Source organism: Astatotilapia calliptera, chromosome 2 (genome assembly GCF_900246225.1).
Source record: "Astatotilapia calliptera chromosome 2, fAstCal1.2, whole genome shotgun sequence".
Taxonomy (NCBI): domain Eukaryota; kingdom Metazoa; phylum Chordata; class Actinopteri; order Cichliformes; family Cichlidae; genus Astatotilapia; species Astatotilapia calliptera.
The window spans coordinates 35713783-35741042 of record NC_039303.1 but is presented as its reverse complement, the minus strand read 5'-3'; the positions used below and the strand labels follow the sequence as shown (position 1 = coordinate 35741042).

Genomic DNA, 27260 nt, shown 5'->3' with positions numbered 1-27260 from the left:
TTTAAGGCCAATCAAAAACAGCCTGGCTGTCTTTTCTCCTGAAATGAATACATAATTTAAATCTAAATCAGGGATGACAATGTGATTATGACCGTTTACAGAGCTATACTTGGATAATGCAAAGGATTGCTGTCTGTGTGGATGGTGACAAACACAGAATGATTAAAGGGTGACATTTTAATACTGGACTGAAGAACTTCACTGAGAGCCTGAAGTGAGATCTATCACCAAACTAGACGGGAATTTTCCTTTAAATGCAGATATGCTGGGAGTTTAGTTATCTGTCAACATCTCTATTTTTGTAACCATTGCAAAATAAATGTTTAACAGAGTCATAGACAAGTTCGACAATAACAACAACATGTCATGATCAATAAATCCAGTGTTGTGGAAGAACACTGGAAGAACTTCATCAGCAAAAAGGAAAATGGGGAGGCCAACACAGATTTGAGTCATCGTCCACCCTACACAGTTCTTATGAGTCATACACCATCACAAATGCACAAACACATTTTTCTTTATTAAAAAATCTACAAAAGACTGATGACATTTATCTCTGAATTAAAGGTAGAACGTGGATCTTCAGCCATACATACAGTGAATTTATGTCTGAAAAGCTCTCACTAAGTACACATCAGGCACATTTTGTTTTGTCATAAAAAAAAAAAATCACCTCATGTAGTGCATATATATTAAATTTGAAGAGATGCATTTATGGTCATCAGTGTTAGATTTTAGTCTCTGAAGATATTTTTTTCAGTACATACATTTAGTTTTAAGGGGGCCATATTAGATTAACAGTTTTAGGCACTGCAATAATCCATTTCTATCTTCATGAGAAAATGTTGCTTTAAAAAAATCCCAGGATTGGTTTAACTGATACAAGTAAAAGTTTTATCTATTACGTATATTTGTTTAACTACTGCAGAGAAAGTAGTTAAACTTCTTACTGTACCTGATAGACATGCTGTATATTTATATCAGCCATCTTTATTAAGATTTGTGTAAATATGCCCAACTACAGACTTTGATCTGTGTGGCTCTCCCAGAGGGAGCTCTTGCGCTACAAATGGGAGGAGAACAGAGGCCAGAGAAACTGAGTAAAGAAGAGAAGTAAGAGTGACTAACATTAATTTAAAAAACAATAGGAAAACTAAGAACTGTTTTTGTTTCTTTTCCTTTATTTTGTCTTTTTCTTCTCCTCCTCATCATTGTTGTTTTGCTGAAAATTCATAACACTTCCACCTGTCCCTCTGGAGTAAACTGAGAAGAAATTACGGTAGGTTATAATTAGTATACATTTTTGCCATCTTCAATTTTTAAGTAATAGAAAGAAAAAAAATCTCATTTTAAAAAGTCGCTTCTCTTCTGTGAATATGCACCGGTGAACTGTAGATCATGATGGGATATCACTGACAGGTTTTCTTAGATAAATAATAGAAAAATATCAGTCAAGTTCATGACCCTCTCCCACAATTTATCCTCTTCTCATTCTAGTGTTCCCACAGCAGTTGGCCTTTCTTAGTCTAGACTCAAGCAAAACCTTTGATAAGACTGAATGTAAACTAGTTAAATAGCAGCAATATTGTCCCACAGATTATTACTATTACTATATGTAGAAATCAGACATATTTTTATTGCAATTGAAAAAAGTGTTAACCTGAACTCGGCACAAAGCATATTTTGTACTTCTTGCATCATGTGTAGTGTATCACATATTTACTAGAATCCAGCAGTTTTCCTTTGCTCTTGTGCTGATGCAGTTGATCTTTCTTTTAAGATTAACTGTATTAGAAGATGTGTGTTCAGGGGCGCACGAGCACGAACACACCCTTGGGCATACGCCCTGGTAATTGGTGCTTGCAGCTACTGCATATTAATTGACATTGTTATATTCAGTGTTAAATATTTAAAAGCTGGGATTTTGTTGTTGGTTCAGTTTGAATCTGTTTTTTTCTTTCCCTAAGTTTTTTTTTCCAGCTCTCTCTTCTTTTTTCTTTCTTTCTTTTTTTTGCAAAAGTTCTCTGATTCTGAACTATAGTGCATTGCTGTGAAGAAATATATTTATAGATTTCAGGTCAGTTAATAACTGAAGTAAGGTTTTGGTGTCTTGGATGTAGAAATAGCAAGTTAAGTGTTTCCCTTTAGAGGTGTCAGGTGAATTACCTTTAGCCATGTGATAAGGTGCAACTTTGAAGTTGTGAATGAGGTTAGAGGCAAGACTCAACCTCTGCAGGCTATCATGATGACTTGGTATGCCACACCAAGTCATATCCATATCCATCTTACTGTGAATGCAGTCCTGTTTGATGTATTTTAAGTTAGTCATTTCCTTCATTATTATTTTGAAGTTATACATGTGTGCATTTCCTTTTGTGTGTGTGCTTCCAATTCAGCGTCAGCCAAACTGTGGTATTGTGATGAATTGTGGCATAAATACATACTTTAAAAGGCATTCAGGCATTTGTTATTGTAATTAATTAGTAGTTGTACTTGTAAGTGTGACTGAAGCATCAGCATGAGAACATAGCTGAGGTTTTACTTATTCTGCTACTTACCCAACAGCACACTTATTTGGATAACCTAGTCAGCCTAACATGAGTGCAAACATGCATGAAAGATGGAACACATGCTTGCCTCTTCAAGCTACGGTAACTCAGCTTCCATTGGTGTTTTTCATACACCTTGCCTTAAAATCAGTTACCCTAACCGTCCAGCTGTATATTCCTAACTCATAATTTTCTGTTGTTGGCATGTCACAAGAAACGTATCATAACAATATCAAAGAAAAACACGTGTTGACAAAGAGAAATTACCATCTTCAGGTGCATTTAGGTTGCTGGCTGTCAGGAGAGAAGAGGTAAACCATTGTACCCCTTTGAGATCCTCATTCTTTTTATTGCAGAGGGCATAGACTTACATATAGCAGCAACACATCACCCTGACTGATTTCTTCAGCACTTCCCAGGGAATTGTCATCACCCCAGGTCAATGTCTAAACTTTCCCATGCATCAAAATATATTGTAATTGACTCCATTTGTAATTCCTCCAGAGATCTGGCACTGGGCTGTAGCTCTGATGGCTGCCAAAAGCAATAAAGTCTCATAGACATGACCCCCATTGCAAACAAGCCCTGCTTCTAGATCGGGAGGAACAGTAAAGTGTGTGTTTTTTGGTGCCTGGCTGTACGTTTCCGATTGGCTGCAGCCCATACTTCCATTCAAATGTCATAATTAAAAAATTATGCAGTCATGTTTTATTCTTCTTGGTTTAACGTTCATATCTCTCCTTCTCTATTTTTGATTGATCTGGTAGCTTAAGAATATTGGATATGGTGACACTGCAAAATTTAGCTGTGTTTTTTTCCAGGATGGGGAGAGAGTGGTGGTTGTAGCGACTCCAGGCTTAACATCTGAGGCCTCTGTTCAGAAGTGATCATAGCAAGGATTTACAGATTAACCGTTACGAATTTAAACCTTCTGATTTTACTCTTCAGGGGGTCATCAATTACAATCAGGCAAACAAATCCTTCATTATGGTAACAGTTTTTCTGCATGAATGCTTTAAGGAAAATGCAAATTAAAAGAGGAAATAGAGCAAAAGCAAGAAGGTTTCATCCTTTTATGTGCAAACAATTAGTGTAAGATTGATGGAAAATTACAGCTGTGACTATTTTTGCACACTGTGCTACTTCCTGCCCTCTGAGTGAAAGTAATAATATCGTTTATCCATACGATGCATCTAAATAATTCAACAAACTGGTGTTTTAATTGTTCACACATGAATAGATCACTAAAGAAGCTATCTTTTGTTCTAGTAAACAACGGGAAACCATACCAAAGGTAGATTATCATTTCCAATGGTTTCAAATTGTACCCTAATATTTACAGGTAATCCTGAGCTCCAACTTCATGCTGTCCATTAAATTTACTCATTTGCGGCTTTCACCTGCCTGCTGTTTTTAGGAGTACATGATTCAAGGTAATCAGAAAGAACAATGTGACTATGTTGTCACAGCAACACTATCACTTTCAGTACTGCAACCTGAGCTGCTTTGATTCCTCCTGAAAAGGAAACACATGCAGTTGTGTTTATCCTCTTGTAGCTTTCCTCTGCTGTACAATAGTCTGTCTCCCACTTCATCTCTTATTTGCTTTCAGGTGCCACCGAGACTAAAGAAAAAGATAAAGGAAAATTCTTTGTCATGTTAAAGTAGAGGTATTTGAAGTAGCACTAATGTGTACAACACCTACTCAGAAACACACACAATCAGTCATTGTCTTGACTGGTAGTATTGCGCTGATCAATAACCAATTTTACTCTGATGTGATGAATATACCTTTCAGCACATATTATGTGTAGCTGGTCATGTGAAGAGTTTACTGAAGGTCATCCTGTCTTTACATGTTGCATAGTCAATGAAATGGTGAGAGCTTTGCGTGGGTAAAAATGCAAGCGTGCCTAAAACTGTTTTGGATTCTCGAAGAATTTAACGCCTATAATCTCCAGAGGCTGGAATATTTTTCCACATATGAAGTGCTATTATACTAGCCACTACTGTACCTCTTAGACTTGCAGATTTCAAATATTCACAGAGAATTAATGCAATGGAAAAACAAGTTGATTCAAATGAGAATAGCTTCGGCTGTCACTGTAAAGAAAGGCACCCATTTTTTTTAAACTTTCATTCCTCCCTGCAACATGAATTTCAGTTAAATTGATCCAATATAACATTTGACTTTTTAGTGTTTTATACTCATCCGATTATTAAGTGATGACGTGACGAATCCTACTTCCAGGTCTAAAGTAGTCTGCGTTTAATATGGCTTTTGTGTTGTTAACATGTTTAATGTTTTGTATTTTCTTCTATTTGATCTCAAAAAGCTCCTAAAACAGTCAGTGATCCCTGTTGACCTCCCTCGGCTTTTATTACCACTAATCATTTATTTAAGCTCAGTTTTTAAAACCTTAGGATGTAACTACAGCCCAGCCCATGCAGCAGTATATGAATGACTAACCTCGTATTGTGGATGGATTATCTCAGTTGTTCTCCTGGCTGAAGTTTGGTCCTTTTACAGCATCCTGCCATGCGATTACATTTGTTCCTGACCACCGAGAACACTCACGCTAACTTTTATCGAGTGGAAAAAAAGTTAGCTTGTTTATATTATGCTAACATAGCTGTGTCGCTAGCGGTCACGTAGCACATCATTATATACCAGCTAGCCAAACTTCAGTAACCCTACAAACGTCACTGCTGTTTAGTTTTCTGTCTTCATTTATGTTGGAAGTGATAGCAGAGCTGTACGTTTTAATTTGTTTCTAAAACCCCGCAGTCAGGACATGCTATATTGTATTTAGATAGAAGCTAGCGAGCTAACTTCCTGCTAACTTCTAACTCCGTTAAATGTCATAAATTCCGTTTTCATGGATGCCTGTTAGTTAAACTCAATTGTTACACCTGGTAGAGCAGAACGCTGATCATTTTATTAAAGAGGAAAGACTTTAGACAGTTTTTCAACTCTCAGTAATGCCATAGTGATCGTTTGATATATGGACCTGCAGCGGAGTTTAGACCCAGACACGGCTAGTGACGTCAGACTGAACAACCGGATTGTCATTAGTTTTTGAGATATATTTTAATTAAGAGATCATTTTTAAACCTAATCAACATATAAAATTGAAAAATGCTTTTATGCAGTCTGTGTTTGTGCATCCTTTCTGTGTGTCCCTTTTCCCTGTGTCATATCCTCTCCAACATACACTTACTTTGCTAAAGGAATAAATGTATTTATCAATGACCTTCTCTTAAGGATTTATGTTGCATTTGTCTTTGTTTTCATAAGTCTTTAGATTATTTAAAACTTGATCTTTTATGCTGCGTTGGCAGCGATGTTCAAAATAAATCTCTATTTCCTTTGTAACTTTTGGCAGCATTGCAAGAGCATTAGTTGAATGATTGGTATTATTTGTCAATAAATCAAAATGAAAATTGCTCCCCTCAACAGATGACTGAATAGAAGGTTGACATCTTCGCATTATAGCGGTTGATTTGGTATCGTGAGCTACACAGTATTTTTCCCTGGCAGTTTATTTGAGGGAAACAAGGCAAAACGCGATGAAATACGTTTTGTCTGCCTTTTGTTCTGAGGAATGACTAATGCCGCAATGGCCAGTTTTACCGAGCTCATGTCAATAAATTAAGGATGTCGTTCGCAGTTTTCCCCTCACTCTGTAATTCATACAGCTTAGAGCGTCGCTTTAAAATGGCTTTTGTCTTTTCTTTACTTTCTCTTTTCTTCCTACATCGCCACACATCACTCATCCCTCGCTTCTGTGTGTATGATATATACCTACCTGCCCTCTTTATTTCTCCACTCATCCACTTGGAACATGTATTCAGCGTACAGAAGGTATCACTGTAGCTAATGACATCCCATAAGAATCAATGCTGGATTTTCTACTTACATATACAAATTTATGAAAAGTATAAAGTGGCCTACAGCTACAAATTTAATGCTAAATGCATGTATGCAAGTAATCTGTTATGTAGCTGGGTTTCACTTGTTTCCCATCTGGTTTACTTCCCATGTTAACGTTTCTGTTTTGAATTCCTATGACCCCTCTCTTGATCTCATAAAAAACACTATGCTTGGTTCCTATGATCAGTTTTTCAGCCAAGCCATTAGTCAGTACTGTCACTCAATCCACAAAAAAACTATCATAAGCCATAACAAATGACAAACGCATTCCCAGTGGCTTGATGTGAATTTAATTGTTTTGCCTCTTGCTTCATCTGTCCACTGCTCGCTTTCCTTTTTCACCATTAGTAAGTCTGAGATCAAAGTGACAAGCACATGTGGATCTCAGGGGCCCTATCAGTCGAGAAACAGACTATGTGATAGTGTGGTCTTCTCAGTGTCATTCCCAGGAGTCAGTTCTACCAGAATTGAGAAGGAGGGATTGTGAGTCTCCCAGTCTACCCAGCTAGCTAGCTGAAAAGTCTAATAATGACAGTGACCTCACCCATCACTCTCACTGCATTGCTTCTAGACCAATCACAATAGGCAATTTCTGTGTATGGGTGTGTGTTCTAATGGAAATGCAGCTTAGATACCCTTTGTGTTTGTGTCAGACAGTATAGTGCATGCGATCCAAAATATTGCTATCCAATTTTATTGTCAGAAAATGAGAGAGGACAAACTCGAGCTGTGGAACTGATGTAAAGCAAGACAAGGTTGACCCTTATGTCAGTGAGACCTGCCACAGCTTTCTGTTTCTCTTCAGTTACAGACAAAAGGATGTAAACACTCAGCAGATGTCAAAGTGGTGCCAAATATTAAAAGTTGTCCTGGGTTGTTGTATTCAATCTGTACTTGAAACAAATAATAATGAGTTCATGCAAAGTAGAACTGGATGGCCCATTCAAATAACATATAACCTATAAGATATCAGCTGGCAAGACCTGTTAATCAGCAGGATACATGTTACTCTGCCGAGTAGGTAGTTTCATCTGCTTGTGTTTAGTCAACATTGTGAAAAATCAAAGCTAGACTGGAATGAAAGCTGACACTCTTAAGATGAAGAATCCCAGAGGTTCTTGTGACCTCGTGTCCTTTCCTGTTGTGCAAGTCCAGTCAGTGACTTTATGAATGTAGCTTCAACTTACATATCCTCAGAAAGTAAAATAAACCCATGTTTAGCTGACCCACAAACCCTCTTTCACGTAGGTTCACTACCAGCTTCACTTCTAACTACTCCTATACAAAGATGTTTCTTCTCAATACAGTACAGTATTTTTGTCAACTGTTTCTCTTTTAGTTCTCAAAAGGCTCGGGGCTTACAGTGTACAGGAAGCTCAAAAACAAATAAACAGAGATACTTTTAGTCATGTGCTCTTTATACCATCTCCTCATTCCTCTGATATTAAAGAAAGTTAGTTACTGGCTTTCTGATCAGCCTATTTTTCTTTCCTTTCTCAAACTGGGCAATACCATTTAACCAACATGACATATGTTCAGTTTGAGCAAACTGGAATTTGTGTGTCAATAAAACTAAACCCTTTACAGGAACCTAAACATGCCACTGCATCCATGCTCCTGTCCCATTTGATCCCCTAAGACACTGCATGCTGTTTGAAGTCTCTACTTGAAAGGCCTGATCTGAATATAGTGGATTCCACAGCAACTCTGCAAGCAGTGATTACAGACTGATTAATGAGCCACTGCAGACAGGCACACACACCCAATGTGCACACATATTACCACTCGTGCTCACTTTTCTAGGCCATACGCAGATGGATTATGTGGAGTCAGTATGTCACATCGGTCTCCCTCTGCGGTAGATATGTTTGTTTAAATGTTTAACGTTTTCAGGGATGTGTTGTTTTCATCATGGGTTACTCCTATATGGAGCAAGAGCCCGCTCAACTGTTGATACTAACCAGCTTATTGTGTGTGTTTTCACTTTTCCACAGTGTCCGCTGAGATCTTAAAAAGCAGTTTGACCAACATGGAACGGCACATTCAGAGGCTTGAGAATGACATCGAAAACTTCCCCAAAACAGCCGATGAACAAGATAAGTTTGTGGAAAAGATGTCTATATCCTTTTTTTATTGTGTTCATTCCAAGACAATACACAGGTTTGGACGTAAATTTGCTCCCTAACAACATTCGCTTTGAGCGATATTAGGACATTCTTTGTCCTATTTTGTAGCGAGCAGTGGCAAAGGTGTGTGCTGTTTGTGTTCAGCCTGGCTGTGGTAAGCAGTTTAAGTCACTTGGTGTGATAGGTGGCACCCTAGGGAACTTGGGGAATGGATCTGGCTGCCTTGCTGTGAGACGCTGATCAGATCTCCCTCTTCAGTCCTCCCTGGGTCCCAAGAGTGAAATCATGCCTGTGGCTATTTTTACTTCACTCTGCCACTGCTGCCTGTCCCCTGGGGACCTCTAATAGGGACTCTGGCCCCTCATACCAACTTATCGCTTATTCCTGATTTCATCTTTTGGCCGACCACAAACCTCTCCACACAGCCATCCACGAACTCTTTTCTCATGACACTTCTCCTGTTTTGATAACAGAGTGTTTCACTTACACCCAAGCATCTCTAGTCCCAAATTGAATTAGCCATGTCTCTGCACTTTCTTGAATGCCCTTTCTGAGAGGAAAGGTTCTCACTGTATAGGTTTGATCAATAGTGAAAATCAAGTCTGTTGTCAATACCCTGAGGCTAAGGTGCCTTTCATGGGGAAAAACACAGTGAAGCAGTCAGCAGGATAGCCTATGTTTGTCTCTAATGTTATAAAGAAAAGAAAGGATTACTCTCGAGTAATTTAAAACATGAGTGGGTGTTTCCATATGCTAGGGGCTCACACAAAAGTTAACATATAACATTATCTTTACTTCCTTTTATCTGATATCTATTTAGGCTAAATCAGCACAATTGGAGGGACGAGAGCAATAGTCCCTAAAAATCTCTTCAAACCAGAGATGGACATTTACATTTTTACATTTAAAAAAAGAAAAAACTGATGCAGAGGCTTCCCTGGCGGCAGCTACTATATGAAGTAGAGCAGGCAGGCAAGAAAGCTGCTCTTTCCCCCAATGTCAGTATTGATTCCCAGGCTCCGTTGAGAACTAGAGGCTTGAGTGAGAGGAAATGGAGAAGTGTAGATGTACTGCAGTATGGTTCCTTTTCACTGTCTGGAGTTCCTCCCCAGAGAATGGCAAAGAGAAACTGGCTGGCCATGACCTGAAACATCACCCCTACCCCACACACCCACCCACCCCTACCCATCCTACCTGACCATGCTGTGGTCCTAGGAATGACGCTCATACAGATTTACTGCAGTAAAACAGATTTTGTGTCTTACTTTGGTAAAGGTTGGAACAATGACATGGTTATATTTTATATTTTATTTTGCAGTGTTGTATTCATCGTTGATTATAAAGTTACTTCCCGAATAACTGGGAGAATAAAGAAGGATGTGATTTTCAGTATTTCATGCATTCTTTTGTGTTAACATGTTAGGATTTATAAAATATATATATATGTTGTTTTATTGTAGCACAGTGCATATTATCAGGACGTCGAAGTAAATTACGTTTTGCACTGTTCATTCCGAGAATTGATTTCGGGGGTCTGATACAGAGGGAAACCTTTGCCTGTATGTGTCTGTGTGCGTCTGTGTTAATTTAGCTCTTTTCTCAGATTTTGCTACCACATTAAATCTCCTCAGATATCAGATCTTGGACTGTTTTGTGTAAATGAGCATTGTGATGGAATGAATCCACATGCATATGGACCATAAGGAGAGATTGAAAGTGGAGACTGCTTGAATCACTGAAGTTTGTAGTACCAGCGTTTGCTATGAGCTTAGGGGGCACTTTAATGCCGAGTGTTGGAACAGTGACAGTGTGAAATACAGGGCCGTATTTTGGGGGTTGACATTTCCTTTGCTGTACATAAGATAGCACAATCAAGGGAAACATACCTTTTTAAACTTTATGCTGGGATTAAAGAAAAGGATGTTGGTTCCTTGAAGCATGACAGATGGAAGAACAACAACATCTAAAAGTCATGCATTTGATGCTTGAGCAACCCTGAAAAAGTTAAGTGAAGCTCTGTTGTCTTGACGGCTGGGCACTGTGATGAATTAGTCAGACTCCGTTTGTGTGTGTGTGCTTGTGTGTGTGTGCTAGAGAGAGATGCAGAGAAAATGGGAAGGTAATTTACATTGGATGTGTAGGTGAGTACATATGCTTCTGTTCCAGTCTGTATGTCTTTCATCTTTAACTAGCAAAAAACCATGCAGGGTTTTAAAAAGTGTAGTGACAACTTGATAAAAAAAAGAGGTAAAACAAAGAGGTAAATAGATGGACTTTTTCAACATGATACCCCGCTCCAGACTGTATAATCAAAGTTACATAGAAATAATGGTCCTCTATCATAGACCTGGGAGTTTTAGGGGTCTGCACAATATCTTAGCTGTTCCCAGTAAAAGACCTCTGATGTTGTGCCTGGACTGGACTGCTGGAGCTGCTCATCTATTTTGAGGGATAAAGCTCTTAATAGTCCTATTACCTCTGAAATGGCTTTGGTTTTTACCTTCCACATCTGCTCCAGTTGTTTCTTCAGCTCTGGTACTTCTCAATTTTCTCTTGCGCCTTCTTTCTGATGTTGCTGTCAGCTGGAATTGCTACATCTATCACAACTGCAGTCCTCTGCTTTTTATCAACCATCACTGTGTCTGCTTGGTTGGCCAGCAACTGCTTGTCAGTCTGGAACTTGAAGTCTCATGGGACTTCAGCCCATGTTCTTGACCACCTTCTGTGGTGTCTCCCTCTAGTACTTTGGGACTTCTAGTCCATATGCAGCACAGATGTTCCTGCACACTATTCAAGCTACATGGTTGTGCCTCTCAGTTTATGCTGTCCCAGCTTGCAGCTTACATCCTGTTACTTTGTGCTGGACTGTCTCTTGGGTCCTGTTGGCTTTGGTAAACTCCTGCCTCTGTTACTCTAGTTTAAGGGAGAATTTAAGCGTCCGGTATCATTCCTTAATATGCCACCACCTACCTGAGTGTCGTTGCTGATCATGTGCATCCCCTTATGACCACAATGTCATCATTTTTTTCTAGCAGGGTAACATGACACAAAGATCAAATAACTTCTTTCTTGAGCTTAACACTGACTTCAGTGCATTCAAATGGCCACCAGATCTCAATCATAGGACAAAGAGGAAAACGAAGACTAAGAAGCCAGAACTAACTTGGTGGAAGCACTTCATTTGGCTTTACTGATACATTTTTCTCTTTCCATTACTGTAATGTATGCTAATTACTGAATGGGGTGTTTGTTCAGCAGTTTTGTGATCTCTATCTGTCAGAAGTAATGGGGGCTCACAAAGGCTGTAGAGTTGAGACACAAGCCCCCAGAGAGCCCTATTTCACCAGAGAGGCTATCGCTATGATGTGCACACACATGCACGCTGCACTTTGCTGCTGAATATGATAAAACAGAATAGGATGCGATTGTGCATGCTAGAATATTGATGTAGAGAGGTGGTTTGGTGGGGAGGATGAGAGACCAGAGTGGACCCTGATGAATACCTTGACATGCCCAGTACATCTCTGTGTACTGTATTCAATGACTTAACACAAACTACTGATATTTAGTTTAACCTTTTACTTCCCAGAGTGCAATAATCACAGAACATCACTGTTGCGTCTTCATACAAAAAAATAACATGGTCCTCTGACTAAGAAATTAAAAATCTGCTATTTATATTATACTATGGGGAATCTTTAGTGTATTTTATATCTGTGTTTTTGCGTGTGTCACATTTTTACACAGTGACTGAGTTTTCTCAGTGAAACGTCTTTTGAATTCTTTCACAAGGATAAGTGAATAGAGCTGTGTGCCTTTAAGCTATTGTACATGGCTGTGTGATTAGTTGAATAAGAAAATAGTCTTACTTTACCCCAAAGTTTAGATAGTCGAGTCTTGAGGAGTGCATTGTCATACTGATGAGTTTAGATATCAGTCTGGACTCCTGAGTCTTAGAGAAATCAAAAGGATTTGTTTCCCTGTAGGAAGGATTTTGCCAAACTATCATGAGATAATTCAAATTGGTAGAATTCCTCCCACATCCACACCTCTCTTGATAATTTCCCAACAAGAACAAGTGACGATTGAACAGCAATACTTATTTACAGTAGTTATTGACACCTCTGGGTGATTAGAGAGCCTGAAGTCCTAGGATTTGGACCCACATAGATAATAGTGTGAGTTTCTCAAACCAGTTTAGTCCTCTAATCAAGACACTGTTTTTTCCAGTCCCGGGGCTAGCTTCTAATACAAACTGACAGATGCATTTATACAGGTACCTCCTTTTTGTTGTTCTCTTAGTCTTCAGTCTGATTTAGTTCGCATTTCAAAGGAAGAAGTTCACCGCAGTGTGTTTATGGATGGCCCCTGTCAAAACAGCAACAGTTGGACACTCTGTTGGCTTCAGGCTAGGTTTTTGCACAGGTGCAGAAATCCCCTGCATCAGCACCACACACTTAAGGTTAATAAATGCCTCTTAGTGAAGCAGTTGTTCTGTTATAGAGGGTGAGCTTGAAATACCCCTCACTTGTTTTGTTTTTTGTTAGCGTGTATTTTTTGCGTTTTTATGCTAGACAGTGTAAGTGTTGTTTGGAAAAGTTAACACAGTTCATTACACCTTTATGTGTTTCAGTATGTAAGTCAGATTAATTAGAGAATCATCATGTTTATTTCTGTATGTTTGTGTAAAATAAAACTGGGTTAAAACATGCTGGTGGCAACACGCTGAGTAGCTCCGTATAATGTTTAAAGCAAAAGTACCCCACCCCCCTCGCTGCAAATAAGCTCCCTCTCTTAATCACCACCTTCCTCCAAGCCCCTCATGGCCCACCCCGCCACCCCAACTGAAGTGGTTTCTTTTGCTAATGAAATTCACTGTAAACTGTGTGGCCAATTAGCTAAAACACAGATAAACCACGGAGCCTTTTAATTATCCAAAATTCAGGGGAAACAAGTGTAAATAAGTAGCAGTGCTCCCTGCGTGCTTTAGTTCTGCTAGTGTGCCTTGCACCTTAATGTAAATGTCCAAATAAATAAAGATAACCACTCAGATTTAGAAAGAATGAGTCAGTCACAAGAATAAATAGTAATTCCTCACTTTGAACGTGGCATCTCAGCAGACATACTGATTTTTGACAAGCAGACAAATGACTTATCTGAGCTGCAAAAAGTTGTGAAAATGTGTTATAATTCTCAAGATGCCAGCACGCTTCTCCATAGAAGTATGAACCCTGTTCAAAATAAACAGTATACATTCTTGTGCAAGCTGTTCTCATCAATGCTGGGATGTTCACTGTTCTCCCAGCACTGCACTGGGTGCTGTTGGTCTACAGAGAGCAAGGCTGCAATAAAAAACAAGATAAAAAGCTATATTTCTGAAGAGGTTTATGAATGAAATATAACATGTGTTGTTGCATTTGTTTTTATCTTCTGAGCTTTATAAATATGGGTGTTGCTGAATTATTAGTGTGTTTAAGAAAAAGACAAATAGTGTATGTCTGTGAAGGTTCTCAGTCATCCAGGTCATAGTAGTCAAAGGAGCTTGCAAAGAAAAGCGTCTGGACTTCTTTAGTTGCTTGAAGACGTTTCACCTCTCATCCGAGAAGCTTCTTCAGTTCTAAGGTCAAATGGTGGAGAGTCCCAGATATAACCTAGTGGGAGTTTCCCCCCACAGAGGGACAAAGGACCCCCTGATGATCCTCTAATCGCCTGAGCCAAGGTGTGAAACTGGGTGTGGGTCACAATCAGCCAGAGTTTCGGGTGAGCTCATTGTGAAACCTGGCCCCACCTTATCATGCGAATTCCTGAGGTCAGATGGCCCAGGATGTGAGTGGGCGTTAAGGCGTCTGGGGAGGGATCTCAAAATAGTGTAGGCACTATTTCTATAGACTAATAGCTAACATGCGCTATAGTGCACTGAGGTGTTTTACTTTCTGCTCAGATTTAGTCAAATGCTTCAAAACCACTTTACAATACAGGTGGATCCAGGCGGGAAAAAATAGTTCTTTAATGGCAGTCACCTGATTACCAGCTGAATATGGTTTTCATTTACTGTAGGTGAAAAACAGGAAGCAACTGAAGTAAATATAAAACTTCACAAGGTCTGAAACTCAGCATTCGGTGATGTACACAGGTTCCAAACTGCTTTGCATCACTGACTGCAAAGAACATGTATCCATGTCTTAATCCTGATATTTAAAATGGCATTAGGTTACGCGGCAACTTACACATCAAAAATTAAGAGAATGGTAAAGTTTCTGTTAGGGTTAGACAGGAGTAGTTAGGTTAATTATCCAGGTAATGAATGCAAGTCAATGTGATGTCCTCTTAGGTGTTGTTGGTAACATGATCAGTAACATCACTCTGTGACACCCATAATGTGTCAACTGGGAACTTGCCAAACACTTTTATACCAATGGGACCTATGTGACTTTCTACATGCAAGAACACAAGACTCTAATGACATTTATATGCAATGTAAACAAAATGTCGTATTGGAATTTCATCTTTCTAAGCTACCAGAATAATTTCAGTTAATGGAAAATCCAAAATAAATGTAGTCAAGTTACAAATTACAAATTGCAAAATAGAAATACACAGATTATTGTCAACATAAAGGATCGTGCTTCACTTGGCTTTTCTGTCGCCAGTCGTGTTTACTGCCAGACCATTTCTGTGCTCTCTAGTCATACGAGAGAATTTCCTCGGAGTTTGCCAATCAGTATCTTGTTAGGCTGTGACACTTGGCCTGATGTGGCAGCTTCATTAACCAGCAGAGTAAGCTTGCTGATAGACTCCCTGGACTGTAGACTCTAGATGCAGGAACGGATGTGGTACTGGAGTATGGGAGGTACCGCCATGATGTACTGGGGATATACTTGTGGACTGATAAGCCCTCATGCCCTATCAGTCTTGTAGGGTCTCCTCAGCGGTATGTTGTATCCTGTTGGGTTTCCGGCATACTCTCTGGAGTCCAAATCACTTTTTTGCATCCCTGCTGAATACATTTATTATAATGTTTGTTTAAAGTTCACATATAGCACAAAGACTCAAGTACTAATAGATAATATATCCAGAGGATATAAATCATAAAAAGCTGTCATGTTCTGAATAGAAAATGATTTGTTTAGTTAATCGGTTTTATCATCATGTTTCCATGCGTTGCTCAGCTGCTCTATAGCTTTGCCACTATTGACCCAGGTCTCCGCTGATTATTTCTGCTCTACTGAAAGCCAGGCTAAGGACCCAGTGGCAGAGGCTTCAATCTGCACCTCATTACTTCCCCAAAAGGCCTGGGCTTAGTGCAGGGTAATAGACAGAGGCCCAGTCGCCCTCATTTGTCATGGGCTCCTGGGTTTGATGCAAAGCCCCCCTTGAGCACTTGTTGCTGAGCTCTAATCCTGCAGTAGACACCAACCACGCTTCTCTGCTTAGCCATCCCCGCTCTCTACCGTCATGGCTCATGATTTCACTTTCATTTGATGTTTTAATGAAATCCCGGAGACTCAGGTGAATGGCAGGCCCATTGTTGGCAAATTATTCTATCAAATGCAAGTGGATGGGAAACGTGACTAGAGTTATTTGTCTAGTAAATATGAGCCACTGAGGGTGTACAATGCTTGTTTTGTTTTCATGTGAACACACAATATAAGACATTTGGAGTTAAATGACATAGGTTGACTTAAAAAAGATGGTTTGCATGTTTTGAATAACTGTTTGTTATGTCTATTCACTTGGCTTATATGACAACTAATAGCAATGTTACATCTACTATAGCAGAATTTATATGTGAAATAAGTAGCTTTTAATGCTGGCAAGTAGATCACAAAGCAAACCTTTGTACAAAGCTTTTTAATTATTCCAGTGTAGACCAGTATATTACTTTGTAGTATTAATTGCTACAAAAAGGCCTGAGTATCCTTAGCAGAGTATGCAGGTTTAAAGTCACTGCAAAATGTAAATCCTTCCAAAGTTTGAGTACTTACTGTCCCCGAGTAATGTTATTACTTTCTTGCTGTTGCTGTCCAAGGGATATATTGTTGTACAACTGTTTGCTACTGGGTCTCTATTGATTTATAACTTGTGGCTAGCTTTCCTCTCCCCTGACAAAACCCACGGATCGCTGCCTCTGCATGACTGTGGGACATCTCTCTGGCAGCATGCTTGTACGTATGACCCCAAAAATCATTTGCCAAACTTATTGACTGGATTTGCTTTCTTTAGAGCAATTACTTGTTCATTATGCAAATAAAGTGCACTAATTGCTTCACATTTGCTAATTGATCATAAGATTCGTTATATGTTTGACATTACAGTTGACTCTTTCAGGAAGATTTTGTCTCCAGCAGTTTAAGCAGTGCATTTTGTGAATAAATTAATGACAGCAAATAACACAGTGGGCCATTTCCCTGGCATGTCACTGTGCACTCAGCTCTGCAAATTCGAGACACAATAGAAAAGTCGGAGGAGAAAGAGATCGCTAATTAAAATGAATCTGTGACAGTCAGAAACACTAACAGTTACAAACGGCAATCTGATGGTAGTCAACAGGGGATTCTCCATTAATTGGCAAAATGAGGCTCATCAATCACACAGAGGGGGAGTGCTGCACAGACAGTATCCTGTCAGAGTCACCCACTGTGGGGGGAGCAGCATGACGTTTGTCTCAGGGACAGAGTCATGTAGAGAAGGAACAGTTTCTTCTCATCGCTCTCTCTTTCTCGCTCTCTCTCGCTTCTTTTTCTTTCTTTCTCACTCCCTCTCTCGCCCAACTCTCTTTCTCACCACATGTGGCTCTCAGTAGACATCTCACCAACTCATTCTGACAGGCTTTGTTTTTCCTTGTCGCATTTCAAATGGGGATTGGCTGGCATTCACTGCCAGTCAAGGCCGAGACAGAATTGTCAAAACACAGTGTTGAATTCCAGCTTTTGGAGGATATTCTTTGCTGATGACATGTGCTGAGAGGCTTGTAACTCCATGCTACCTCGTCACATTAAGGCAAAAATGCAGGTACTGCTGATTTTCTATACAAAAGACCTTGATCATGTTGCTGTATTAAAACTTTTTAACCAGTACTGACAGCTATGTCTGAAGACTTAATTGGCATGTATGACTTCCTGCCTACAATGTAAGTGTTCACAAAGCACAGGGTTAATCTTTAAAATCTGCATGACCTTAAAATGACAGTAAAATCTTTGTTCGGTACGATCGGTAAGCACTGATGCCCCTATGATTGAGTAAGCCAAACAAATGCCAGGGAACATAGTAATGTGCCTCTGCAGGCCAATAAATGTGCCCAGGCAGTGACTGGTTGTTTTGTCAATTGAACCAATCAATGTGCTGCGCCTCTTCTTTGTCACTCACTTAGTTTAAGGTGCTTGCATGCAAAGTGTGACTTGAAATAGTTCTGTGAGTCTATTTTTTAAACTTAATATATCTGGTATAGGGCTGTTCGATATAACGATATATATCGGATGACGATATAAAAACGTCTATTGTTTCATTTTACGCTATCGTTTGTTTCATGGTGTCGCAAAATACCAAGCGCCTGTTTTTATGCGTTGTCGTTAGCAACAACGAGCTACATGACGCACAGCTGGAAACATTTCACGCAAGTCGAGATTCACAGAATTTACAGAAAATGTTACATTGTTGTGATTTATATCGTTATCGGACGATAGAATTCTTATATCGGGATATGAGATTTTGTTCACATCGCACAGCCCTAATCTGGTATAGATTGCCATAAATGACAGACCATACTGTTATATGAGATGCGCAGGTAACTGTATATTGATACCATGATTACTTATTTGCGGTGAATCAAATCAAATCAGCAATATGTGAGAAATGTTACTCAAATGGAGTATAACCAACTGCATCTACAGCTTTAATCAACAGGTCTAATATACTTCTTGTCCAAGCAACAGTCATGGCTGTGTTATTTATTCATTAATTTTTTATTAACAATACACTACCAGTTAATTGGTAGGTGTGTTTCATCCCTGCATAAGATGATAGGTTGAGATAAGTTGTCCCCTAAAAGTCCTTCTGGTTGGGCTGATGATTAATAGGTCAGTTTTCTGTGACGTGGGACCTTTTGTTAGTCCTCAGTATTTTTTCATTGGATGATGCGATATCATTTTAGGAGATAAAATCCTTGAACCCACTGGGATTAACTCCAATAGCAAAGATATTAAAATAATAATGGACATGTTGCAAAAATGTTTTAAATGGCTTCCATCTTCTTTTCTATTTTCTGTCTTTTTCTCACTATCCCACTCACAGTGTATTCTTTTAGCCTCTTAAGCCGTGCAATTTAACAGCATGGGACTGTGTGAGATGCATCTAGTACCTTGACCTTGAAATGACTTTTTGTGTTGACGATTTATACTTGATCCCTGGACTTTTTCCTTTGATGTGTTGCAGCTTTCTTTCATAACTTAAAAACACTGGTTAGGAACTGTAGCGACAAAATATAACTTTCTTTCAACAGCAACTTTCAAGGACCCTCGTGCAGGTCGGAAAAATATGAAAAAATGTCCTCGAATTTTTGCAGATTTTGTTTTTTTAGAGCTTACAAAATTAATTGAAAATACAAATAGGAGGTATTAAATTTTTATTCAAAATTTTGCAGACTGGAACATTTTAAAATGTACGTTTTGCTGTTGTTGTTATATCCCAGGAGCTGTTGTGTCATTGGTTTGTGACAGTACCTGGCAAGAAATAGGTATAAATGTTTTACAGGTTTTTTAAATAACACTTTGATCAACAAAACGTAAGCTTTTCATAATGCGTTTTGTGTCTTTTGCTTATCCCAAAAGTAAAATTCAAACACGCATATTCCCTTTTTTAATGTTTCTTCTTGTATATTCCAATCATTTTCTTTGTACACTTCATTTGGACACTTTTATATATCCAAGATTTGGATTGAAAGCTTTGTAAGACAAGATAGATAGCAAGCAAGGTTAACTGAAAGGACACATCCATTAGTGTTTTTTAACACAGCAAGGTGGTGACAAAGTGTTGTTCCACCGTAACACTTTGTCGCGACTTTTACCAACACACCCAAAAACCTTTTTTTGTAAAAGTCCAATCGAACAGCATTTTCATCTGTAGGGAGCAGATTATGCCATCTATAATTGTGATTGAAAACTGGTCGGAAAGGTTTCCATATTGTTTCTAGAGGCAAGTTGAAACCCGATGTAGCAAAATAAAGAATTATTTCAGCCATTTGAATGACTGACTGCAGTTTCCATGCGCTCTATGCTCTTGAGGCACATTTGTGATGGATAGTACAGCAGAGGTTATGATGCCTCAAGCTTGTTTGATGCAGCGGTCATATTCTTCAACTTCTGTGAACAAGGTCATGGTGCTCCTTTTGCAATAAAAATCTATTTTCATGTACTCCATTGCTCTATTCCTACACTTTGCATGAGGAAATCGAATTTTTTAGAATGTAATTTATAAATGTGGCCAACTTGTACACTATCCATCTGTTTAATAAGCCTTTGTTCCAGGTGATAAACAGTAAATACATATTAACTGATGTGATGGTTATAAAGAGGACTGTAGCAACTATTTTTGTCATAAATGTTATTGTATTATTACTGCTAATATAATTATATTTAGGATTGTTGCTGGATTTTCACAAAAAAGTATTGACAACACAATACTACTATGCTATAGTGGTTTCTGTGTCACCCAGGTTTTTAGCCTTTTTACAACATTCATTTCAACAAATTAGTCTACAGTATAATTTTGCATTATATTAAATATTGCACTAAATTTTCATCATATACTGTGTGTTAGTTGGTCCACAGCAGGGTTCTTCTTTTATCCAACTTCCCAAAATCCAAGGAACAAATCTAAATTAAATTTAAATGTAAATTTAATTAACTGTATTGTACTTTAGTTTTTCACACATAACAGTGACCCTTTTTAAGGCATAAAAATAATGTTAAGCATGGAATCATAATTTTTATTAAACAGTTACTATGGTTTGAATTGCCATGGGTAGGAATGAAGCATGTGTGCTTCTGTGCTTCAGATCATTGAGAGTAATCGTAGTTTAAGCCTCACAGTAATATTTGTAGTGTTACATGACCTGTTTGAATTGTGGTAACACTAAAATGATTTGAACTAACAAAGGTTACCAGGTGACTACAGGTCAGGTATGTCTGTTGCACCAGCTGAAAATTAGGGCAGCAATGAAGTGTCTCCATTATTGTGTTTTTCTAGCTTGTCTCGCAATAAAGGCCTCCTGAAACAAAAAACATTTAGCAGCTTTTCCATAACTCATATCTCAGAGATCTGTATAGGCTAATGTCTGGAAAGATTTTGGGATAAAGGACAGCATATGAATTCCACTCTTTTATTAAATCCCTAACCCCATCCATAAAGCCAGATTTATAAAGTGCTATCCTAACTGACAAGACGAGGCGGCAGTCCCAACATACACAGGGCTATAATATCTTTTGCAGAGTCATGGAGTCCCGATCTTAATGCCATGAAGTCATTCTGAGGAAGAGCAGAGGCAACTGAGATAGTCCAAATGTACAGAAGAACATTGGCAAGCCTCCCAAAAGGACTGGAACAACATACCTTTTAAGCACCTTGAAAAACTAGGCGAAAGTGTGTGTAGGAGAGTGCTATATTGATTTAAAGTATTGATTTTATTTGGCTGCATAAAACTTTTACACACGGTAGTATGTGTGAGTGTGAATATGCATGTCTATTTAAGGGTTTATCAGTGATAGTTGTAGAGAGCCAGTAATGTCATTAGGCATCTTGTTATCACTGGTGAGAGAGAGAGACTGTAGGAGGGGTTTTGCAGTGCTCTGTTACACAGAACTATCAGAGAATGGCAGTCATTGTGTGTGTGTGTGTGTGTGTGTGTGTGTGTGTGTGTGTAGGGTGGTGTTTAAGGCAAGCTTGAAATGTGTATACATGAGATAGCTGCAAGGCAGTGTGAAATGATAGCTGTGAATAAGACATTTTCCATTGAAGTGATTAAAATGATTGAGGACAGCAGCGAACTCATTCATCTCTGAGCAAGGTGATGAGGGACATTCTGTACGTGTGGGTATCTGGGAGAAAGTGCCTCTGTGCGTTCATTTATATGTGCAAGCGTTTGTGTGTTTTCGTGTCACAGATGTAGAACAACTTGTGAAATGGGACTGGCATGGAGGCGGCCCGAGAGATGTGGAGCGATGCCCACAGGAGGGCCATGTCTTTTCACTACATCTGAAAAGACAGCCAAATATTTATCATCACCCCACCATAGCCTACACTGGGTGGTTTAATTTGACCTTCATCAAAACAAAGTAAACAGTTCCCCATTTCTAGCCTCGGTGCCTGTTATTTTCTTGCTATTTCATTTCCATGTGTGTGTGTTTTTCTAAAACAGTAATCTTAAAAGAAGAGTAGCACTAGTTTAATGGAAGTTCCTTTAGATTTCCATGAATGTGATTAAATTTGAGTTTAATCAGTCTCTCTCCGCTTTAATTACTTGGACGGATGGGGCAGGATGTCTTGTGTTTGTGTGTTAGTGTGTGTGCGTGTGTCCCTGCCTTCTTGTGATTGATGATTTTATACATTTTAACATTTTTATCAACTAGATCTTTTCTTGTAGGAAAGGTTAAACTGCACCCTGCACTTTAAATCTAAGTAGAGCTGGCTACGGTGTTTTTGTTGGCTACATATAACCACTCTTAAGCACATAAGAGAATTTCCAACCCACTTTGCAATGGCAGCCTTGTGAAAGACTTGATTTGAGGTCTGTACATTCATGTTTCCCTTCACTCTCTCTCTTTGAGTCTCTGCTTCTTCCATCAACGGTTCTAATCTCCTGAACGGCATCCACACTCACTGTTCATCCCCTGCTTTTAGGATTGGTTTCACACAGTGATCCCCTCGCTGACCAGACAGACGACTCGACAATTAACCTCCAAGGCTGACCTGAAATATCTCAAACCTTCTCCCCTCAGCATCCTTATTGGCCTATAATAGATTTCTAACAGGTGGAAAAAGGAGGATTGAATTTCACCCATCTAACCCCCAGGCTGTGTGCAGAAACACAGTTCAGTTTGTTGTCTTTTCCCCCTTCTCGCTAAATACGACAGTTGGGAATGGGGACACATAGTACCAGTGTGTTAGGAATGCCTTTAAACTTTGTGGCATTCTTTGTGTAATTATTGCTAAATGTGTCTCCATTTCCAGGCTTTTCCTTCTGGTTATTGTGCTAATACCGTTAAAGCACTCTAATAGAGCTGGTTAGGCTAAAACTGCATTCCCATGAAGGAGATTAGTTCCTGTGTTATTTACTGTCACTTTGGCCATTATTCCATGGTATACAGCTGATGTAGCATCTGTTCCCTACCTTTTTGGTTCATCATCCGACACAGTGCAGTGAATGTGCCCTGCTGTGATGTAGACACAGGTTGCAAATCCGCTGAATCCCAGCTCTTTAGTCTTTTGACTGAAGCTCAGTGGCACGCTTTGTGATCTTTCAGTGCACTACTTTGGCACTCTGTGTTGGGCTTCTATTGTTGTGTTTTAAATGCACAATTATAGTGCAATTATAAGAGTTTAAGTCGAACTGTAGCATGTGACTGCATGCGTAGATGGTCATTCTGTTGGTAGTAGAGGGTGAGAGCATGTGTAACCAGTAAGGTAATGATTCATAAGACAGCCAGTAGGACTTATCCACTAATAGATCTCTAGGGAGATAACCTAATCCCCCAACAATATCTCCTTATCATATTACAAGTGAACTCTGTACCGAATGGGCTTTTCTATCCACAAATGAATACTAAGCCTTATACTTACCTTTAAGCTTATTAGATTTGATCTGAAACAGAACAGTATCAAGTATTCTCCCTGATGCCAGACTGATCAGAGATAATAATCCTTTCTGAGATTAGTTTTAATTTCACAGTCTACTGATTGCCATGATTTTATATGAAATAAAGTTGTGTTTTTTTCAGATACGTACTATTAAAAAAACAAAACATTAATTATATAACTCAAATGGAGTCCATTAATGTGAGGAAGCGATTCTGCGCTGGAGATTTGCTACATACTGTAGGACAGTAGATGTGTAATCTGTTCATTGAGCGCTTTTGTCGTCTTCAGAGATCACAAGAGGGAGCGCGTTGGCTCACTGGCAAATGAAAGTCAGACTTCTTTTTCTGTGTGCAGATTGGAGATTTGTAGTAATGCCCATCTTTAACTTTTTGTCTGCTTTCACAGAGATGACACGATTTGCACAAGATTTGTCCCTCCTCTTACTTGTCAGTTACTCTTCCTGTCTCCCTCAGCCATCGTTTGCTTGCCTCTCCTTTTGCCTCTCTACCCATTCTGCTCAGATTGACTAAGCATTTAAGTGGGTTTCTAACTCTTTTCATGATTCTGAGTGATTGTATAAATGAGAAGATGAGCTGAGCAGAGAAGATTTTCTGAACACTCCCAGGGCATATAGTGGATTTTTGGACCCTTCAAAAAAAGAAAAAGATGCAATGAGTCAATTCTTTGTAAATGAACAATGTTATACTCTCTCATTCTTGTTGCAAATAGAAGGAAAAGCAAAATTTCAGGCTAATTCTACAACCCCACCCCTTTATTATCTTTTTTTTTCTTTTGGTACATTTGTGCCATCATTTCGTAAATGTGAATACAAACAATTATATGTTATACCTCAGAACTAAAAAGGAATTAATTGCTCATTAAAACCGTTGCAGAGCTGCAGAATTACACTTGAATTGATTGTGTATGTAGTATTTGCCCAGCATACTAGAATTTACAGTCTCCAAACGATCCTACAGTACACTGTCATTAATGTTTTTGGCAGTAATTGCATTGGAAGTATATTTATTTTTACAATCTTTCCTGCTCACAATTATTACATTTGAATGTTCTATCCTTGAGTTTTTCGTCCTTTTGTGTGCGTATTTGTAATGGCTTTAGATCCTTTTGTTCTTTTGATGTCAGTTTTTTCCATCTAAACACCAGTTTCTCTACTTGGTGCCGTGTAAAGGCAGGGACGAGACTTTCCTCTGCTGTTCTGTGCTTATCTGGAGTTTATTTATTTCAGTCTGGATGCGTTTCTCACTGGAGCACAGATAACTAGTCAATACAGGAAGGGTTACAACAAGGTTAATTCAGCACTTATTGAAATTTTACAGAGGAATTATTGTATTGTCCCACCACCTGTTTTTTTTCTCCATAACAATGCCGATTTATAATCGAGTCACTTTATACATTTCAGTGTTTTTGTCAAGAGATTTATTCTAAAAGACACTTCTTCAGCTGAGAGTCAGAGAGTAGAAACACACACGCTGCAGTATTTATTTGCAAGGGCAGTCACAGAGCGCTCGCACCCGAGAGTGTGGCTCAAGGACTCGCACTCTGCCACTGCCTTGCTTCTTTATTTATACACAAAAGTAATACAATAGTGATGCGTATGCATGTGTATATGTGCGTGTGTTTGATTCTGGAGGACGCGGCCCCTCTTCTTGTTAGGGAGCGCAGATAAGAGTGTCCAGCTCTCCTCTTCCTGGTAGGGAGCATGTGCAGTTCAGCTCTTATTATCACTGTGGGAAGAAACTTACAAAAGACAACAGAACAAGTCTTGTTGTGAACAACAGTCTAAGTTATGAGGGGCCGTACAAGCCAAAATTAATTATTTCACTCTCACACACATACATTCTTCTTTCACACACATTTACTTTCATTCTCACATAGTTTGATTTTAATTTTTATATTTAGATATTTTTATTCTCATGTTTACACATATTTAACATGCACATTGCAATATTGTGCTCTCTTGTACATGTATTTTAATGTACATATTTACAAATTTTCACTCTGACCTACATGCATTTTCATTTATGCGTTCCTACATTTTGCTCTCATTTACATGCATTCAATATGCATTTAATCTCACAAATAATATATGTATGTAAGAAGAGAATGCATACATGTCTGAAGAAAATATAGTATGAATAATGTATGTGAATGAAAGAGTAGAGTGGAAACGGAAGGCTGGGTGTCTGTACCGCTGTGATTGGCTGAGACGCGCGGGTCACTTTCAAGTGTCTGACAGCATGGAGGGGGGAGAAGAAACTCGAGTTCTTCAGCGAGCTGTCTATGGCGTTATTTTTGTGCCACTATTCTGAGCGCACGTAAAAACAATTTGAGCGCAAGTCAAAAAAAATTTGCAGGTGCAAGTGTTGCATTTTGAGGAGAAATTTATTTTGAGCGAAGAAAAGCTGAATTTGAGTGAACAAAATTCATTGCTGCGTGCAAAAAATGTATTTCAGTGTTTCCTATTATCCACACACACACACACAACAGGGCAAATGCCCGGTGGGCCGAACTACTAAGTACAATTCTCCATTGACAGTTTTGATGCAGCACGGAGAAATGCATGTACTTATATGTAGCTTCAAGTTTATTTCCGTTTTTATTTTGGGAGTAGTTAAAATGATTTTTATAACTACATGCATATCATATCATTTCAAAAAGAGCTTTAAAAAAAGTAATTTAATAAGCTGGGAATAGCTTTTGTGCCCTGATGACTACAATCCTGTTTCCAAAACAAACAAAGAAAAGAAAGTGTGAAACCCAGAAGTCAACATCCAGGGCTCATTTTATTTATTTATTTTAATTTTAATTTTTTAATGTAACACAAAAATCCCCAAAACTCAATTTCCTCTAATGGCCTCTTGAGGCTTGCTCAATATGCCCGATCACCGACTTTACAGTGATTAATTTCTTTAGAAGTCATGTGTTCAGATTTTAGTAAGGCAAAATTTAGGGCACCACTGCTTAGATTGGCTACATTGACAGTTAGATTGACAGCTAGACATCTGTGACACAAAAAGCCAATTGTTGTCTGCTACCTCTCACTTTGCTAATCAGAGTCACTGATTTGGAGTTTTTCTCCACGTTTGTGCTTCCGCTGCCTTTCGGAGCATTTTCAGTGGTGCGATCTGACAAAAATACAGTTTGTTGTGTGGTCCAAGAAGTTTTTTCATCATTTTTTTTCTTTACTTCTGAAATACTTAGCCTCCCTAGGCAATTTTATCTCGTTACTAATTAATCTAATTATTTGTGAAAGATTCTGCCAGGTGTTCCTGAAGTATTTTTATTTAGTAACTTTTATTTTATTTTTTTTTGCTCCATGTTTTTTTTTTATCATATTGTTTTAATATAAACCATAATGTATTGTTTGAAAACTGGGTTGCTGTTATAATTAGAGCAATGGATCTCAGCTATACATAGGACCCCCCAAGAAGCCAACTTCTAATATATTTCTTTATCCCCTCTTGCTCGCCCACCCTCATCCCAATCAGGCCTCTAAGAAATACCAAGTCCAAAAATCTGAGATGCAGAAATGACTCTTTATATAACAAACTCACAGTTGTATACTGTTTGTCTATATGCAAACTGTGATGAAGCATCACGTGCAAATTTTTAGAGGTCACAAGCCAAAAACAGTAGATTAAAGTTAAATTCCTTCCTAGTATGGAGAAAGAAAGCGGGCGTGTTGTTATCACTTTGCCTTATCAATAAGCAGGAAATCCCTGTGTGTTGCTACCTGCAAAGTCTATGCAGCTGTATTGGATTACAATGCATAAACAGGTG

At 38.7% G+C, this 27260-nt stretch overlaps 1 protein-coding gene across 4 annotated transcripts in view; it reads left to right on the top strand.

Moving 5' to 3' along the window:
* Positions 1–27260, top strand: part of diaph2 (diaphanous-related formin 2) — a 356357-nt gene that overhangs the window by 250656 nt on the left and 78441 nt on the right. For all 4 annotated transcript variants that reach the window (XM_026146176.1, XM_026146184.1, XM_026146200.1 and 1 more), the window contains exon 26: positions 8478–8602. In XM_026146176.1, the coding sequence (XP_026001961.1) occupies positions 8478–8602 (125 nt within the window). The remainder of the gene's footprint in view (positions 1–8477; positions 8603–27260) is intronic.